Source organism: Lactuca saligna, chromosome 9 (assembly GCF_052625555.1).
Source record: "Lactuca saligna cultivar CGN05327 chromosome 9, ASM5262555v1, whole genome shotgun sequence".
NCBI lineage: Eukaryota > Viridiplantae > Streptophyta > Magnoliopsida > Asterales > Asteraceae > Lactuca > Lactuca saligna.
The window spans coordinates 69,007,322-69,027,407 of NC_136425.1; the positions used below are offsets into that span (position 1 = coordinate 69,007,322).

Genomic DNA, 20,086 nt, shown 5'->3' on the forward strand with positions numbered 1-20,086 from the left:
ATTGTATTAAATAGTCTGTGACGCCGCTAATGATCCATTGCTTCTGGTTGAGCAATTCTTTTCAACAATCAAATTGAATTCAATACATATCGATTGAAGGCAAATGGGCAAATAGCTGCGTCGCTAGCCCTTTTTGGATGGCAAAACCAATTCTTTTGAAAACAACATTTGTGGATCTAGGAGATATGACATTAGAATGCATGACCCGTTGGACTCTGTTAAGGAGCTCCACCACCTCTGGTGCGAGAAAACCAAATGTATCGATTGCAAAAGGAACAAACACATGTTGATTTTCTCTACATGCATTGTCGTGCTTTACCACTTTGCACGCAGCGGCTTTCAAAGCGGCATGCCCAGCTGCGAAACCTCCACTCCCCAAACCAACAAGAGGAGATACACCAGTAAGATCCATGCATGCATGCTTCCCTCATATCCATCCAAAGACCAAAATGTCAGCTGGTCTAAGTGTGGACCTGCCATCCTGCGGGTCCGTCAAAAAGTTCACTGGCGCTTCTTTCTTCACAGATATACCAGCACGCAGACAAGCATCAAAGAGAACATCCTGAACCACATCATGTCTATACTTGAAATCAGGGAGCTCTCTATAATGAACCGCGTGTTCCCCAAAGGTATCCAAACATGCCTTGCGACAAACTAGGAATATCTCGTCAATTGGGAATATGGGAATCATGAGGCGGTAACGAAGGATAGTTCGGTACTCCACAGGAGACATATGCTGGCCAAGACCATCAATAGGGATAGTTAGTAGAAAATCCTGAGCATGAGGCGCCTGCAGACACTCAAAGACTGCTTTCTGTCTGACAGTCATATCGAAGTTGACTTCCATATCTTGGACGATTTTGCTAAAAAGGGCACACGCCAAAGCTTTTTGGGATTTAGGGGGGGCGGTGTCCTTATTAGTGAAACCGCTATAGTTAAATCCAGGAATCGTATCACGGAGAAGAGTCATATCACATAGATAATCCGAGTCCATACCACATATGTCACTGTCACGTAAGATGTGGTCTTGTAATGCCCAAGATTGGGCCCTCGAGGCTACAAATGCGTAGGAGGAAACCTCGTAGGCCGAGTACAAACCCAAACCACCGAAACGAATAGGTAAGGAAGCCAAGTGCCACTGAATGTCTCCAAAGAAGGGGCCTCCACATACCACCATATCCTCGATAGACTTGCGTAATCCCTTGTCAAAGAATAACGCTGCCTCTTCTATGTGTACCGGCTGACATGTTCTTAAACCAAAGAAAAGTTTTGCAATGCCCATACATGATCGAAGCAAAAGGAGCTCACTCTGTGGGTCACATAGTTGTGGAAGAAGGCCCATCAAATCAACAGCATTGACCTCTCTTTTCATGGCCAGCGCGCTAATAAACCCCACGTCTCTGCTAACAGCCCCCCCCCCCCCCCCCAAGGAGTTTCACCCCCAAAGAAGGTCTCCCTATCTCCGTAAGGAATAAATCAGCCCGAAGCTTCCTATCATCACATGAGGTCCAAAAAATCTCCGCTTCTTGATGTTCAACTCGAGACCCAAACCTGGACCATGCAACCGAATTATGTTCAACACTCTAGCCACCTCCTCTGAATCCCCAATGACAGTCCCATCATCTAGGTACCAAGCATGGATAAGGAGCTTACAATTGTCTCTAATCTTGTGCACAAGTGGGTGCAAAACAAGGGCAAAAAGAAGAGGGCCCAAGGGGTCACCTTGCTACACCCCAGTGACAGACCATATATGTTGGTCTCCGATATAAAGTCTCGCTGCTTGCCCGTACAAGAAATTCACCCACAAAGAAATGGAATGGCACATCTTGTTAACCTCGTGGAGCAATGCTGAACGATCCACTAGGTTAAAGGCATTCGAAAAATCCACAGTCAGCATTACAAGAGACCCATCAGCATGGTGTTCACTCAACACCCTATTGGTACTGTGTAACACAGCCTCAGCACCGCTAGATACACCAACCCCAAACTGAAAATCATTAAGGTACTTGGCCATTTCTTTACCCACACCTTTCATGACAACCTTGTAAACCAGATGTCTCCATATAGTGCCTACTGCAATCGGACGGATTCCGTTGTCAGGTTTAAGTAGAGGCGTGAGAAGAGCGGATGCGACAAACTTTGCCAAAATGGTTGGACATCTTCCCTCTTACCATAAATTAATAACTGAAGTGATAGCATGTATGAGATCTGTGGAAATAGCAGACCCTTCTCCACAAAGGGCGTCTAGTAAGCGTTGAGCCCTCAAGCCATCTCTCCCGCAAGAAGTTCCTTTAGGGAAGGATTTGATGCAACTAGATACACAATCAAAGTCTGCTACAAGGGGAGGTTCAGAAATTATAGGGCTCGGCATGGATGGGGTGGTCTGAAAGGGTGTTTGTCCTCCAAAGCTTTAATAGTATCACCATTATATGGTACAACACCCGATGAGCATAACACTTTCACTGCTGCGGTAAAATGACCATCTACAGCCTTATGGAGACACTGTGTGATGTTGGTGTTACTTGATGTAGCCTCCTTCTGAAGGATGCCTCCACCCTGTCTCATAGCTCCAACCTCAGGATTTTCTAATATATTTTGAACTAACTTCGTGATACCACCCTCTTTCCCCCATGTATCCAAGGATTTCAGGATGGAGCTTTGCTGTAAAGATTTTCTATTCCCAGACCTACATTCTTGTCTATTTTTGGGTCTAAACACCTGCAGTGTGCATCGAGGGAGAAGTAACAAACACATCCATGCCTCAACTGAGCCAGGTTGGGCAATCACCTTGTAAAGAGCGGTCTTCAAAGCCTGAGAAAAAGCAAGACGACAACTATGGGGGATACTCTTGACAGTAGTGATAGGCTCTTTAAAAACATGATCATCGAGCGCAACATCAAAACCCAAACCTCCAAGAGCATTTGTCACCGACTCGTTATTTGATGGCTTTGGGATACCGTCAATATAACGACTTGAACCATCATTCCCTATAAGAAACCTCACACGACCATCCGGGTGATGACAATAACGGCTAAGAGCCTGCAAAGTCATACACTCCCCACACATCCATTGACCAAAGGCCTTCAAAGCTTCTTCCACTGCCGTAAATAGACCAACATCCCTAGAAAGAGCTTCATGTAACACATTTTTACGATCTTTGGTATGTAAATGATGTCTTTTGATGTGTGAAATCATACGGCCAATCCCTTTACTTCCAACTTCAACATTTGGGCAAAAATGGAAGCTTCTGAACGGGCACAGACACATATCACTCGAACTTGTGAAAGAAGAAGCCATATAAGAGAACAAGCCTCGAGATGAAGCTAAAACTATGAAGCAATATTAAACAAAGAAGGGAAGGAAATGGCACACCAACACAATGTTGGTGTGCACTAGAAGCATCCAAACTAAGCAAACTACATTATCTTGAACAACAAGGCACTACATTATCTTGAACAACAAGGCTGCAGCACGAGAAAAACTGGTTTAGGCATTTTATCAAACACTTGGTGGGTAGCAAAATTGGCTTCTTAGAATTTCATCTTCTTCCATTGAAACATCAGCCCAAAATCTCTATTTGAAAGAAAATAATCCTCAAAGCATGCCTTGCTTAAACCCACCAACAATGCACCGGTATCAAATTAATTCACCCAAGATTACCCTAATTTTTTTTATGAACGAATGAATTTTATGAGGATCGTAGCTTGAGAGCGTATACAAGAACGTAATCGGCATAGATACAAGCAACAAACAGCTAGAATTTGTTCCAAAGCTCCCAAATATTCGTTACGAATGTACATCTCCCAACCTTTCCATGTCATGTGCGGCTGTGCGCTACTTTTGATTGCATCCTCTCGAATTTCGCATCAATTGGGATTCTGTGTGAACGAGGAACTGAGCAAGAATGTCAGAATTCTATGCAGCAGCGACGCCGAGCGCCAGCGTCAGAAGACAGATGGAGTATCTGAAAGGAAATACGGCGAAGATTGTAGAAAACCACATAAACCAAGCTTCGGCGTATATTCGGACAGATTATTCCGACAATCCATTGGTGTATAGCAAAACCTGCATAATTCTGTGTGGGCAGATAGAGGACGAGAAAACAGAGAGTCACATGTCGTATGAAGATAGTTTATCAGGAGAGGAGATGGGGCGTAATGTACGTGCTAGCCCTGCTACAAGTGCATACTCCAATGATGGATCTTTATCTACCGGATTTATAGAGTTGAAACTTGTTAAATAATTATTTTAAGTGCTTCACATCGCCCTCATAAGCTATTTATAACACAAATTTTTATCTAGGGTGTTGTAAAGTCGCACTAATATTAGGTTTGTCTTCAAAACATGTCATATGTTTGACTGAATTGTATAAATATCTAAATTTAGATCTGACATAATATGAACACTTAAGTTTTTAACAAATGGCCTAACATATATCAAACCAAATTTTCCGACTCACATGAAGTAATAATAGAAACAATAATAAAATATTCATGTGGAATGTTTAAACGCAAGTTTCACTATGTCAGCTAAAACATTTTTTAGTGAAATCGAACAAAAATATCTAAAACTTGGAACAAAAAATCAAACAAATTAGCATAGATATTTCTTATCAAATAAATTACTTATACAATTCTATGTTCTATATTATACGAATTTTTGCAATACAATCTCTATTTATCGCAATCAACTTGATATGATAATACTTGATTTTTTTTTAAAAAAATTTGCTTGCACCATCATATTTCGTAGTACAAAAATTTAAGAATGAAGTAGTTTGGCCTAAAACAATATTTGTTACCCTCCAAATTTTCACAGATTGTGGCCTGTGAAAATTATGGTTATTTTGGGTATTTTACGACTTTTGAATACTTCTATGGAAAAACTTTTGTTGATTAGATATTTTGGTCACTCATTCTCTCTCTCTCTCTCTCTCTCTCTCTCTCTCTCTCTCTCTATATATATATATATATATATATATATATATATATATATATATATATATATATGTGTGTGTGTGGGGGGGGGGGGGGTGGGGGTGGGGGGGAGGAAGGTAAGAAGTGTTTTTTCGGTAAACGAATAATTAGATGAATCAAAAATAACAATATTCAGAAAAAAAAAATATTCCGAAAAAAAATATTGACGATTCATTTTTATGATAAATTTGTTGATATTCACAAAAATTACCATAAAAGTGCATTTTTTTCTTGATTTAATTGAAAATGAATTATAAAGTAATCATCAGAGTACAAATCTAAATCATAAAGAAAATGTGGAACATGGGTGGATGTGTTGCGATCAGGCCGGACCCTTCCCTTTTGAACTAGATGTACCTGAAACCATAAACATAACTGTAAGCACAAAGCTTAGTGCCTTTGCAAACTACCCCGGTGTACGCACCAAGGTTCAAAATGCTCTATTAAGGCCTAAATGCCTTAAGACCTAGCATAAACTTCAAATCTAAGCTTAATAAAACATCTAACACCATAAAGTTGCAACCTTTATGCATTTGCATGGCTAAAAGGAGCCCAACATCAAAAACTTAACTCCTTCAACTATTTACCACTCTATAACTCTTGCATGGAAGCAAAAAAAAAAAAGATCCAAGCTTGCATTTTCATGACATAAAACATCCTAAAATGTATGAAAGGACAACTTAAAGGCTTTAGAGTATTTCATACCTACAAAGATCTAGGTTTTGTGACAAAAAGAAGAAAATCTAAGCTTAACCAAGATCTAATGAGACATGCATCAAGGTTGGAGCTTTATACCTCCAAAAGGTGCACAATTAGGAGAAAATGTTGGATCCAAGGACTTGAGAACAAAATCACTTCTTTTTATCATCTTCCTTCACAAACAAGAATGCACAAAACTCACTCAAAAGCTCAAATATGCTCTAAAATGGGTAAGAGTTTGCACAGGTCGATATGAGGGGTGGAGACTGATAAGAGGAAGGCATTTGGGGCTATAAGGTTGTTTAAATAGTGCATTAAGCTTAAATATTAGGGTTTTGGTCTAGGCCACGTATGCCCAAAATACTCACTTAGCCCCCATAATTAAAAAAAATTCCAATATGGACCAATTTGCAAACAATTCTCATACTACAAAGGGGATAAAAGGTAAATACCTGGAAGGACAAGATGTTACAACACTCCCCCACTTAAAATAGACTTCATCCCCGAAGTTTACTACCACAAATAAATCAGGGTGGTGCTCTCGCATCTTTGCTCGGACCCCCAAATCCATTCGGAACCCTTCTGATGCTGCCACTAGACCTTGACCAAATTTACCACCTTGTTGCTCAAGGCCTTCGTATTCCTATCCAATATCGTCACTGGTCTCTCAACATAATTCAGGTGATCATCAACCAGAATATCATCCAAAGGAACAACCGTGGAATCATCACCCACACACTTCCAAAGCTGAGAAACATAGAAGGTGTTGTGGATTTGACTTAGCTCATCAGGAAAATCCAGTCGGTATTCAACCTTACTCACCCGCTCGATAATCCTAAAGGGACCGATAAATCAAAGGCCCAGCTTGCCCCACTTCCAAAATCAGATGAAACCTTTCCATGGTGACACCTTCAAAAGCACTAAGTCCCCCACCAGAAACTCGAGGTCCAAACGTTGCCAGTTTGCATAACTCTTCTGTCGTATTTGCATGACTCGCAACCTAGCACACACTTGCTAAATCAGCTAATTCGTCTTGAGTACCATTTCAATACTCCACATGACCCGATGCCTGACTTCACCTAGGAAACCAGGGTCATGCACCACCTCCCACACAACATCTCAAAAGGTGGTCAGTCAATACTAGCATGATAACTTTTATTGTAAAAGAACTCGGCCAGTAGGAGATAAGTATCCCAACTCCCTCCAAAATCAAGCACACATGATCGGAGTATATCTTCGAGTTTTTGAATCGTACCCTCAATCTATCCATTGGTCTAGTGGTGGTATGTTGTGATGAAGTGTAACTGAGTATCCAACACCTCATAAAATTTCGAAAAAAACCTGAAGGTGAAATGAACATATCGGTCTACAACCACTAAAATTGGCACTCGTTCCTGACCACGACCTCCTGAATGTAAAGGTTGGCCAATTTCTTCACCGACATACTTTCAGATACATGTATGAAGTGTGTGCTCTTGGTCAATCTAACTATAATGACCCATATAGAATCAACTCCATGCATCGTCCTTGGCAGCTTCGTGATAAAATCCATGGTGATCTCTTCGCACTTCCACATGGGAATGGGTAATGGTTGCATCTTTCAACAGAGTCTCTGATGCTTGTCCTTGACTTTCTTACAAGTCAAACACCGCTCTACAAAACATGCTATCTCATTTTTCATACAAGGCCACCAGTAGCATAATCTCAGATCCTGATACATCTTTGAGGCACCTGTATGAATCAAAAATGTTGACTTATGAGCCTCTTCTAGAATTGCATGCCTCACCCCACCAGTAGTTGGAACCCACACTCTACCATATTGAGTCAGCAATCCCTGCCTGTTTCTGACAAATAAAGGAATCTGCCCTGTAATATGCTCTACCTTCCAGTTGTCCTTTTTCAATTACTCCATGTGAGCCTTCTTGATCATATCCAATAGAGGCAAAACAATAACCATCCTCATACAAATATTCCTAATAGGAGCACTTAGTGTCTTATAGATCAAGTCATCGGCCACCGTATTCGGCTTCCCAGGGTGGTACAGGATCTCACAATCATAGTCCTTTACCACATCTAACCGTCTCCACTTCTGCATATTCAAATTCATATGATCCATCAGATACCTCAAGCTCTTCTGGTCGGTGTAGATACTACACCTAACCCCATAGAGGTAGTACATCCAAATCTTGAGGGAAAAACTACATCCTTCAACTCCAAATCATGTGTAGGGTTGCTCAACTCATGAACCTTCAGCTGCCTCAAAGAATATGCAATCACATGACCCCTCAACATAAGAACAACTCCTAAATCCGATATAGAAGCATGAGGATATGGGCCTCGCACAATCTCTATCTCAAAGTCTCGAATGTTGATTGTTGATTGGCCCCCCACCGAAAAGTAACATTCATCTTTATCAATCGGGTCAACGGCACTGCAATCTAGGAGAAAGCCTGCATAAATCTCTTATAATACCTAACGAGACCAAAGAAGCTCCAAATCTCGGATGGAGTCCTCAGAACCTCCCATCGTATCATGGCCTCGATCTTAGCCGGGTCAACCAAAATACCCTTCTGGTTGACGGCGTGCCCTAAAAACCACACCTCACGTAACCAATTCTCACATTTGGAGAATTCAAAATATAGCCTCTCTCTCCTCAGAATCTCCAACACCTCTCACAAATGATCCTTGTGCTGCTCCTTGGTCTTGGAATAGCTAGAATATTATCTATGAATACGATCATCTGCCGATCCAGCATCGACCTATAATCCCAGTTCATGAGATCCAGGAATGTTTCTAGTCCATTGGTGAGCCCGAGTGGCATTACCATGAACTCATAATGACTATAACGAGTCATGAGGGATGTCTTCTTCACATCATCAACTCTGACTCTCATCTGGTGGTACCCTGATCGAAAATCAAACTTGGAAAACTAAGATGCACCCTTAAGCTGGTCAAATAAGTCGTCGATACTCAGGAGTGGGTAACAGCTCTTCACCATTAACTTATTCAACTACCGATAGTCGATCCTCATTAGTGAATAAATCCCTTGTCTAATAGCTCCTAAAGCTACGTAGGTAGCTCCTGCATCTCTGGTGTTGCCAAGCGATACAGTTCCACTATAATAAAATATCCCTTTAATGACACACAAATAATCACACTCACGCATTTATGATATGCATTTTTTGTGTGTCCTAAAAATATTTTCAGTTTTTTACAATATGAAGGATAGAGGACACACATTTTTGTGTTCCCTAAAATTAACGTCCAAAAATAAATATATAAAACACAGAGGGCACCTATCATAAAAAGTATGTCGTGAAAATGTGTCGTTTTATATTTTTTAGGAAGGCACGCTCTCAGTTTTTTTAATAGCCTATGGGGGAAATGAAATTCCAAAAACTTAAATACCTCGCTTGATGCATCTCCTTCTTCTCCTTCTAAAATCCTCTACCAAAGAACCCTAATAATCCTTTTAAAGCAACCTGTCTTCCTCTACCTCTTCACACACACACTCTCCCTTCTCTTTGCAAACCCTAAGTCGCCACCACCAGCATCGAACACCATAAGCTTTAAGAGTTTGGAGTGCATCTAGAAACCTAAGCACACACTTCCGTCGTCTCAAGATGTTGGTTCAAGATCAAAATGCCATATCGCAATCCACAATGTCACCATTATCTCTATAAGCCTCTGTCAACAGTGGAGAAAATGAATGTGACTGGGTCTGGAACAAAATCAAAGCCAAAGATTGCCATGACACCGAATCTAAACTATCCCTCGCTAGTAACCTGTACTCCACCATCATATCCCACTCATCTATCACACACACACACACACTCTCTCTCTCTCTCTCTCTCTCTCTCTTTCCATTTAGGAAACAAACTCTGCTCCTCCACTCTCCTCTCCACCCTCCTCTATAATCTTTTCATCAACGCCTTCTCCTCTGACCCATCTCTCCTCTCCGCTACCATGTTGACCTACGCAAATTTCTTGGTCAAATATTCTTTGATAAAGATACAAACATGAAATTTTTAAACACAACATATTATTTATATTTCAGCCATCGCCATGACTATCACTCTTATCATCTATTTGTGTAACATGGTTTATGTTGTGTATATTTATAATAGACCATGGTTGAGAAGCTGCTACTTATGCTCTGAGATCCTGATTTTCGTGTTCAATTTTCCCTAGCAAGAAGAATTCGTGTTCTTTTCTAAACATGGGATGGCCATGATGATATCATCGATGAATATTGTATGTTTTAAAGCATAGCATACTTTTTCAATAAATTATTTTCTAGCAAATTTCTACAGTGTTAGGATGATGTTTGCACTTAGAAATAAAATTAACCAACAAAAAGAGTCTTGACATCAGCCAGGTTCTTCGATGAAGAAACTTTATTGTAGTTTCATGTCCTTAAGGTTTTTGATACTGAGAATGACCACACCTCATATACACCTTTGTAGGTACTAATGTCTAATATCAAGTATGAAAGATATTAAATTCTTGATTATATTTCTCTATTTTCTAAGTCAAACTTTAATGTAAATTTGGTGGTGGTGTTTAAGGATAAGCTCGTTAAAGCCAACGAGGTTTTAGCTCTTGGTCATCAACCATGCCTTATCATGGAAACTACCATTGTAGCCCTTGTGCATCTTGCCCTGCACAGTGAGAAAATTGATTTGGAGGTATTTGAAAACTCTCAAATCTTATTGAACATTTTTTTTCTTGTGAAAAATGTCCACCATGTGCTCTATTTTCTTATATGTATAGTTTAATTTTTTATGGTATTACAAAAGTAAATTTATGTAGAAGTTGTGTAACAGTCATCAAGTTTTTGGACCGACATTTCTTTGGTGGGCATCTATATGCTTCTATTGACCTTTCTAATATCATGTGGGCTGTTTTTTTTATCTATGTTATTGTTGCTATTGATTCCGCCCAGAGGTACTATTCTTATAGTTATCGTGTTGACCAACCAAAGCCTATGTTATTACAGATGGACGACAGGGGAGAGAAGGCCTCAAAGGCCATGGTTTATGCTTTTTAGCTCATCGTAAAGGATGTCAAGTCGGCACATGATGTCGTTACTGGTATGTATTCATTTATTTTCTATTTAACTATAATTATGTATGCTTATGATTTCATTTTCTGCTAGGTACCTTCTTAGTGAATTCCTTGCGTGCTCTTGTGCATTTTTACTCAGGTGTGAGTCGATCCTTTGTGTTTTAGTCCTTTCGTAAGAGTTTTGATATGATTCTTAGAGATTTGGAGTGTCTGCTATGAGTTTCCATCGCTAATGAACATGAGGTTTATACTTTGATCATTTTTCGGGATTGTACCTTGGAGATATTCGGTGTGTCTTACCCGAACGATTTAATTCATATCCCTATGGGGGATATGTGTGTGCGATAATAGGGTTGGATTGGTTGAGCAGATTTGGTGCCATGATTGACTGCTAGAGACAGTAGGTAATAGGTTGACCCCAAGTGGGGGAGAACTGACTATTTATGGCAAGGGTACCAAGGTTGGATTAGTTTTTTTCAGCCGCCATGTCTCGACAATATCTTCAGCATGGATTTTCAGGTTATCTCGCATACATGATCGAAACTTGGGTGGAGAAGGGGGTTTTAGTTTTAGATGTGCCTTTAGTAAGAGAGTTTTGTGATGTATTCCCGAAGGATTTTCCTAGTGTGCCTCCTTTGAGATATGTTGAGTTCATGATTGATTTATTCCTAGTGAACCCCCAATTGCTAAGACATCGTATCGATTACCAACACTTAAAATGCAGGAGTTGTCCTCTTAGCTCCAGGAGCTATTCAGTTTAAGGTCACGGTATCATCAGTTGAGGGTAAGAGGGAAGACATAGAGAAAATAGCATCCCAAACTCGTTATGGTCATTAAGAGTTCGGTGATGCAATCAAGAATATTTCGAATTATTAAAAGTCATAGCCTCAGAAGAGCTCGGTGAAGAACTGCTACTGTAGAGGCTGTGTAGGATTTACAATGACATAATTGAACTATACACGATGCATGCATGCACCTTAAATAGTAAAACCATACTCGTTAAACATGGGTGGACAAGCTCAACTCGGATACACAAAAGACTAAAAAAAGGGCCCAAAAGACTCAACACTTAATACTCAACAATCTCCCCCCTTTACATCGATTGAGACGAGAGTCCTTCACTACTGGGTTTGCTTCTGTTCTTCAAAAACTTCCAGAATGACATTCAGCAGAACCTTGCGAACTTGCATATATCATTGAATCATATCCAAAAAGCACATCTTATCGCTCTTGCTGTTCCCATTGTACTTGTTGACAAAGTCCAAGATATATTCCAGACACGAAGTGGTGAATAAATGTTTGTTGTCGAGAAAGAAAAAACTTTGTGAAAGTCTTCTTCAATTCGCTCCTTTAATTGAAAATCTACACACCATCCTTTCTTTTGTATTTTCCCAAGTTTCATCTTGTCAAAACCATCAGGGAAATCTTTGGGGAGTACAGTTGTCTTCCTTCACAGCACTGCAACAATTTCAACATCCATCTGTCCAACCTCATAAATGTATGAAATTATCATCTTCTTGAGGTGTGCAATAACGGTCTTATACTTCTATCCATCGCTTATTAAAAAGTTGTAAAGTACAATCCAGTCATATGGGTTAAGGCATGGTAGATCAGTGAGAGTGAATTCGTAGACCTGACTGGACGAACCTCTCGCAACCTCAAACTTCACATTTGGGAAGCTGTCGGTTTCGATTGGACCAATGACCTTGACATCCATAATCTTGGTTGCACTCCGTGTCTCATATTGTGGCTTCATATGCTTAAGGTAGAATGAGAAAAGTAAGTGATCGGCACCACTATCTGTCGTTGGCACATTCGCGATATTCACAAAGTTGTGAAACCTAAAGGCTTTCGGAGTGATTGGAAGGTACAACTGTGAATCTTGTGTATTCTGAAGATCGAATGACACAACTGGTTCCAACCAATACTGACTCGGCATATCAACAGCTTCACTCAGGATTCGCTTCAAGATCTATACTAGAAACAAGTGCTTTCGGCTTTCCAGCGTGGCCTGAGCTTTGCGTTTAGCTTTTTCCTTTTTCTTCAGCCTCACGAATGATTCTTTGATGCTCATCCATCTGAGCATCATGTTCATTTCTTCTTTTCAGCTCATTTTCATCAAGCTCTTCATCTTCACTGTTATCGATAATTAGTTCTTCACTAAAAAGCTTTTCTTTGCCTTTTGGTTCGGTTTCGCTTTTGGGCTTGACAGTAGATTTGACTGAAGGCTTGGGGTTTTCCTTTTTTGATTGTTTCCCTTCTTCTCCCCCTTGTTTCGGAATAGAGCTATATTCCGAAACACCTTCTAGGTGATTGAGCATGCAAACACAGGCCCAAGTTTCTTTGAGAGATGCTTGTTAACTATGATCGTGATCATTGAGTCACGAGTCTCAATAATGTCTGAGAGCAGTGCATTCACATTTGTTATACAACTTTTCATAACTGCTTTTTCAGATAGCAGATCATTGACTCGTTTCTCAGCATTCTCCAACTTGACCGTCAAGACCTTCACCTTTTCAGTCTTTATAGCAAGATTATCCATTATCTTGCTCTTGGTGGCAAAGTCCTCCTGAAGCTTTGTGATCTTTGAGGAAGTGGAGGATTTGAACTCAGAATGGTCAGTTTGAATACTAATGCAAACTTGTTCAAGTTTTGCCTTCTCGGTTTTGAGAGTTGAGACTAGGCTAGAAATCACTTCGTTAGCCTATGTGGTGTTGGACTCAAAGGAGCTCTGAAATTTCTCCATAAATGAACGAGCATCTATAATTAGTTTATCAAATTTTTCGGTTGTTTTGTTGCACACATAAGCCGGAGTATCTACGACCTTGTTCGTCTTTTCAAGGTTGGCGGAATGCTCTTTCGTAAGGGTCTCAAGGAACGGTTTCATTCTTGCTTATGAATAATCTTCAGTAGATGAAGCCTTGGATGATTGAGGCGACAAACTGAGTTTTTCAGGTATCGCCTTGAGTTACCCTCTTATGACGGGAGCTTCGTCATCACTTTTAGTCCGAATGTTAAGTGGACTGTAGGTGAATCCTGCAAAGTTGTCATCATCACCACTAAAGATTGTGTCTGGATCGTCCTGGCAGAAAGGCGAAATGGGTGGAGTGATATGACCAACTGAGAATCTTGAAGCACTTGCCCCCGCATTAGATGCGTTGACAGTTACTGGAGGATCAACAGTACAGGTAGTGGTGGGGGCGGTGGAATCAATGAACAACAAGGTTTGGAAATGTGAGACTCCTAATGAAACTGGTGGGCATGAGGCTATTGTAATGGGAGTTAAAGTAGTAGCAGTTGGATAAGGGACAAAAAAACTTTGGAAAATTTCTTCATGAATGGGAACTAAAGTTGGGATTATAGTTGATACCTAGGGAATCGTAGTTTCTGGCTCCGAAACCTTTGGATGAGAAGAATCATCTTCTTCGTTGCGAACCTTTGATTGAATAGGAACATCCAAAACCATTTGAGATTGTGAATCCTCATGATTGCTTGGATTTGAATTTCGTGGTCGACGAGCCATCTTCTTGACTCTCTTCCGCTTAGGAGATTTAGCTAGTGCGGATGGTTCAGCTTCAGGCTTTCCTTTTCCACTCTTCTTTGGAGATGGGGCTGGTTCATACATACCAACCTTCGTGCCTTTCTTCTTCCCTACCTTCTTCGATTTATCCGCCTCTTCAAGGACCTTTCGCATTTCATCTGTCAAGGGATGATAGCCTGAGAAGGGCAAACTAAGATATGCTTGTAGAGTTTCGCTTGATGTCGGAATATCACGAAGCATTACTTCAAGAATAGAACCAATAAAGTTGAATTTGGATTTGTCAGCAAGAATGATGTTGGTTATGTGGAAGATCTGGATAGAAGCAAAAGGCGAAGCTTCCAGATAGGGGATGTCAAACTTGTTGATCACCCTTTAAACAACTATGGACTAGAAGCAAGCACATGATATACCACAGTATCGAGTGTTTGAGAGAGTGCTTTGTATGATCTGAACCCAGAGAATAGACTTGTAGTCCAAGTTTATTTTGGAATAGACGTTCTACATCATCGATATAAATAGCTTGCTTGCACAGTCCAAGCCAGTAATCCGTTCAGAGAAGCTCTTGAAGAGCAACATGAATAATCCATTCCACATCGGTGGCAATTTAGGCCTTTTGAACATGAAAACTGCACCTAATGATCCCTTGTAGCCCATCTGGAAGAACATCTCCATAATTATTGAGTTCAAGATGCTTTCAAAGTCAATTAGGTCACGACCCAGAGGAAGTCTTAGGAGTTGACAGAATCTTGATTTTGTGATGTGGGTTTTGTGGTTGTGGATTTCGAACGTGACTAATTCTTCCCCTTTTGATAGCTAGCAGTGGAGTAGGCTTTTGAAAGATGCACCAGAGGAACGCTTTCAGACTTGGTAAGTGCTATGAAAATAGGAGAATACCTGAGGCACTCGATGATTGTTTAGAGAAACCCTTCATATTTCATCGGATCAAGATCAAGAATCGGGTTTTGATTTGCTTTCAGGTTGAGGGGTGAGGACCGGGCCACGTTTTCTGCGATCAAGGGTGTCTCTGATGAAGCTTCCATTGAAGCTTGATGAAGAAGACGATGAACAGTAGAGTATAATCGCTGGATAATTTTTTTGCTTTTTTAGAGTAGTAAATAAAGAATGAAGTGTCAAAAACCTTTTTTTATAGAGTAGTAGGTGAGAGAAACCAATAGATTGGTTGCATCGGTTACTGAAAAGGCGCCTAAAAAGGCGTGAATGACAATTGTTACGCCAGGCATGTGTATCAAGCGGAAGAAAAGCAGGTGTTGTTTGAAATTTCATGTGCCCATTTGAATTCTTATCCATGAGAAATTGTCGTGTCAGCTTCACCCTTTCGCAATTGATTCAGTTCTCATCTTTCACAGTTAATCCTAATAATCCCTTTCATATTTATTGTCATCAAATGTTCTGCGAGCTTGAAAACAGTCATAAGTACCACGAACCAGACTTTGGAAAAATCGCAATGATCTTCGTAGGAGATTGGGCCAAAGATAAAAAAAAAAAAAAAAATCAAAGTTATTAATTGGGATTCTAGTGATGTCTTATTAAGACACGAAGTAGTGGATCCCAAGCAAATATCTATTCCTTCGAAGTCAAGAAAGACTAAGAAGTGTCTGTGTGGTTTCCAGTTGAACTACAATCAGTTGTTTATTAAGAAACAGTGAAAAGCATCTTTTATAAAGCTTGTGGGGTGGCTTCGTCTCCAACCAAACTCTGAAACTTGATATAAGTACAAACGTTTGGATGAAGTACTTGTTTGACCGGTGTAGTCAATTGAACAAGTAGCTTTGGAATTATTTTAAGGGTGACTAGGATATATTTAGAAATATCAAGAAAAAATAAAAACTGGATCTATTGGAAGAAATGTCTTAGATCTAGAGCGTCTCATTAAGATCACACAAAATGAAAAATAGATTTCCTAGTACTAACCACGAAAGTGGACATTCGTTAATTCCAGGGAGAAATAACGAGAACAAGTATATTGTTCACCGTCAATTCATATATATGTGTTAGATTTTAGGTTTCACTCAATTCATGATGATAACGAATATAAGATCATAAACATAGATGTTGTGTAACCATAAACCTCAGTGGTAATTTCTGAGAGTCTCGAGGGTTACATTAGTGAATGCGAAAGTGATGTAGAAATAGTAGGGAGTCGTTCCAAAGAAATAGTGTACCTCTGCTATGCGAAAGTGACCAAGCAACAAACCCTTAACTCATAATGAGAAGAGTAAGGTAGCTCGAGACTTAAAAGAGTAAACAACCTAATTGGGAAGAAACAACTGGTGTTATCGAATCATTAAGGCTTCAACACAGAGTCAATGAGGCTTCGGGCAACATGCAGCAGCATGCTTCTAGGGACACTTAACTAGTGCAAAGTTTCGTAATTTGTACCTGCCCCTTCATTCATAATTAAGATCGCCATGATAAGAATCCTCAATCCTGCTCAATTATCTAATATTTTTGGTATTTTTGATTATTTGACTAGAATAAATAAAATAGAAAATATTTTTTTGTTTTCGATATTCTGAAAAATAAACAAATAAAAACAAAAACAAATAAAATATTTTTAGATTTTTTTTTGAAAAAGTAATAAAGACATAAATAAATTTGAATAAATAAAGAAAATGCACAGTGGATACAAGGAAATTCCAAAACACGAATGAACAGTGGACTACGAGTTACTGTGAACATTTGCACGAATTCACAGTGTGAACTGTTGGTTGCGAATTATTGCGAGCGTTCGCACCGATTCGCAAGACAAAAAGATGATTGCGAGCGTTCACACCAATTCTTAGGCCAATCAAAAACTTATAAATCTGAAGGTGGTTTCGGAACGGATTCAGCCTCTATCATTCCTAAGCCTTAAAGAATGTCATTGAATGATTGTTCATGTAAGGCTTTTCTGAAGATGTCGACTAATTGATCATTGGATCTTACAAAGTGTATCTCGACATTTCCATCTTCCACATAATCTTTGATGAAATGATACCTCAGTGCTATGTGTTTCGTCTTTGAGTGTTGCACTAGGTTGTGACAAATGTGAATGGCGCTTTCAGAGTTGCGATACAAGGGGATTCGCTTCTTATTTATGTCATATTCAAGAAGTTCGCTCTGAATCTAAATGACCTATGAAGTGCAAGAAACGGAGGCTATATACTCTACTTCAGCAGTGGATAGGGAGACACAAGTTTGCTTTCTAGATTGCCAACTCACGAGTTTGCCATCGAGAAATTGACATCCTCCCGTTGTGATTTTGCTATCCAGGCCGCAACCTCCAAGATCAGCATCCGAAAACGCTTGCACGAAGAAAACCAAGCTTGATGGATACTATATGCCTAGAAAGGAGGTTCATTTTAGATACCTGCAAATGTTATTGACAACAATCATGTGGTGTTCGCGAGGATTCTCTTGGAACCTAGCACAATAACATATGAAAAACATAATATCTGGATGACTAGCTGTTAAATACATCAATGATCCTATCATCTAACGATAAAGAGTAATATCAGTAGCTAGTTTGTCCAGAGACTGTGTTAGTTTCATTTTGAATGCCATTGGAACTTTCACCTTTAAATCTCCCACCATTCCAAACTTTGCAAACAAGGTCTTTGTATAGGCCTCCTGGTTGATAAAGATACCTTTTTTACTTTGTCTTATTTTCAAAACAAGAAAAAAGTTAATCGGACCCATGGTCCTCATCTCAAATTTAGTCTCCATCAACTTTCGAAATTCAACTATTAAGCTGGGGTTAGTTGATCTGAAGATGATATCATCGACATAAATTTGGACAATCATCAAGTGGTCACCATCTTTCTTGCAAAAGAACATTGGGTCAACCGATCCCTATTCAAATTTAGCATGTTTTAAGAAGCGAGTAAGAGTTTTGTACTAGGCTCTTGGAGCTTGCTTCAGACCATAAACCACTTTGTCCAGAATATAGCAATGGTTGGGATATTTTTCATTTATAAACTCAGGTGGTTGCTCCACATAAACTGTCCCTTCTAACTCCCTATTTAAAAAAGGCACACTTGATGTCCATCTGATATACCTGGAAGTTCTTATATGTTGCATAAGCCAGAAAGATGCAAATAGATTCTAGCCTAGCAACAGTGAGAAGGTCTCTTCATACTCAATGCATTCCTCTTATCAATATCCCTTTACTACGAGTCACGCCTTATTTCTTATTACATTGCCTTCCTTATCCAGCTTGTTGCGAAATACCCATTTAAGATTAACAACAAATGCATCTTTCGGAGTGGGAATAAGTCTCCATACCTTGTTTCCTTTGAATTCATTGAGCTCCTCATGCATTGCTTGTACCCAATTAGAGTGATCAAGAGCAATTTGAACGTTTTTAGGTTCAATTGTTGAGATAAACGAATTGAGCATGCAAAATTCCACCTTAGAGAATAGTGCAGTTCGCTTCACCTTTTGTTGAGCTCTTGTAAGAACACCTCAAGATGGATCTCCTATGACTTGAGTTTTCGGATGATCTTTGGTCCATTTAGCCAATGGACGGTAATTTGGATCATATGATGGATCTAATTTCGGATTCACTTGCTCAAACTTTGATTGTACATCTGAATTATCATTCGCATTTCCATGCCCCCCCCCCTCGAATGGTGTATCTAGGCTGACATCGGGGGGGTTTAACTGGAACTTCTTCTGAATTCGGATTCTCCCCCTGGAAAGTTGGCTCTAGGCTGACATCGGGGGTTTCATTCTCCCCCTGAACAGGTTTTTCAGATTTGCAGGTTGAAGTAGAACCCTCCCCTGTGATGTAACATCTGCATCTGTGGGTTAAACTGGAACATCTGGATCTTTCGTAGTGGTGTTTTCCTGTTCCATTTCTTTCGCAGCATCGTCAATGATTTTCTTCAATTCGTCTTCCTTGTTTTCTGTTGCTTTGGACTCTGAGTAGATAGCCTTTTCTGGCACATCAAATAAGTTTAGGAACTCCTCGTAAAGATTGGAGAGTGGGATGGTAGCAAGATTCGATTTCGGAAAGATTTCCTTTGGTGGACTGTCATTCTTCTAAAACTTCTTCATGTAATTATCATCGAACATAACATACTAGGATTCTTAAATCCTTTTGGACCTTTTGTTGAGAGCCCAATATGCTTTAGAAGTTATAGAATACCCCAGGAAGATACCTTCGTCAGCTTTCACATAAAATCTGTACATTTGTTTCTTCAAGTCGAAGAAAAAGCACTTGGAACCAAAAACATGGAAAAAATGACATTAGGTTTTCGTTTATTTATAATTTCATATGGGGTGACAGAGAATCGCTTATTGAGGATGGATCGGTTTTGGGTAAAGCAAGCAGTTCCTATCGCATCCTCCCGGAAGTAAAGTGGCAGATTTGTGAATGACAACATGGTTCTCGCAGCTTCGCATAACAAGCTGTTTCGTCTTTCGACTACACCCCGTTTTGTTGAGGAGTATAATGAGCTGAAAAGTGTGAGTTACTCCTTTCGGAGTCAGGAATTTTTCAAACGCTTGGTTTTTGAATTCTGGATCATTGTCACTGCGAATGTTACGAACCAACTTTCGCAGTTGAAGCTCTATCTGCTTTATGAAGCCCTTGAGCTTAGTAGTGGCTTCTAATTTCTGTTTAAGAAAATGCACCTGTCACACCCCGCTAAAGCGGAAACGTAAGGTATGACAGCGATAACGGTTTCAATGCAAAAGATAAAGATACATCACCATAGCAGTATTTAAAAGTTTACAACCCATAGCTTCAAAAGAAACAAAATACAAGTTTTTCAAAATAACATTGTTCAAAATATAGCTT

General features: G+C 39.8%; 1 protein-coding gene across 1 annotated transcript; it reads right to left on the bottom strand.

Annotated features, from left to right (window-relative positions):
* Nucleotides 1-427: 427 nt before the first annotated feature.
* Nucleotides 428-847, bottom strand: LOC145016454 (uncharacterized). The gene has a single exon (XM_078974766.1). It carries the CDS (start codon nucleotides 845-847, stop codon nucleotides 428-430), a length of 420 nt encoding a protein of 139 aa, XP_078830892.1.
* Between the last annotated feature and the right edge of the window lie 19,239 nt (nucleotides 848-20,086).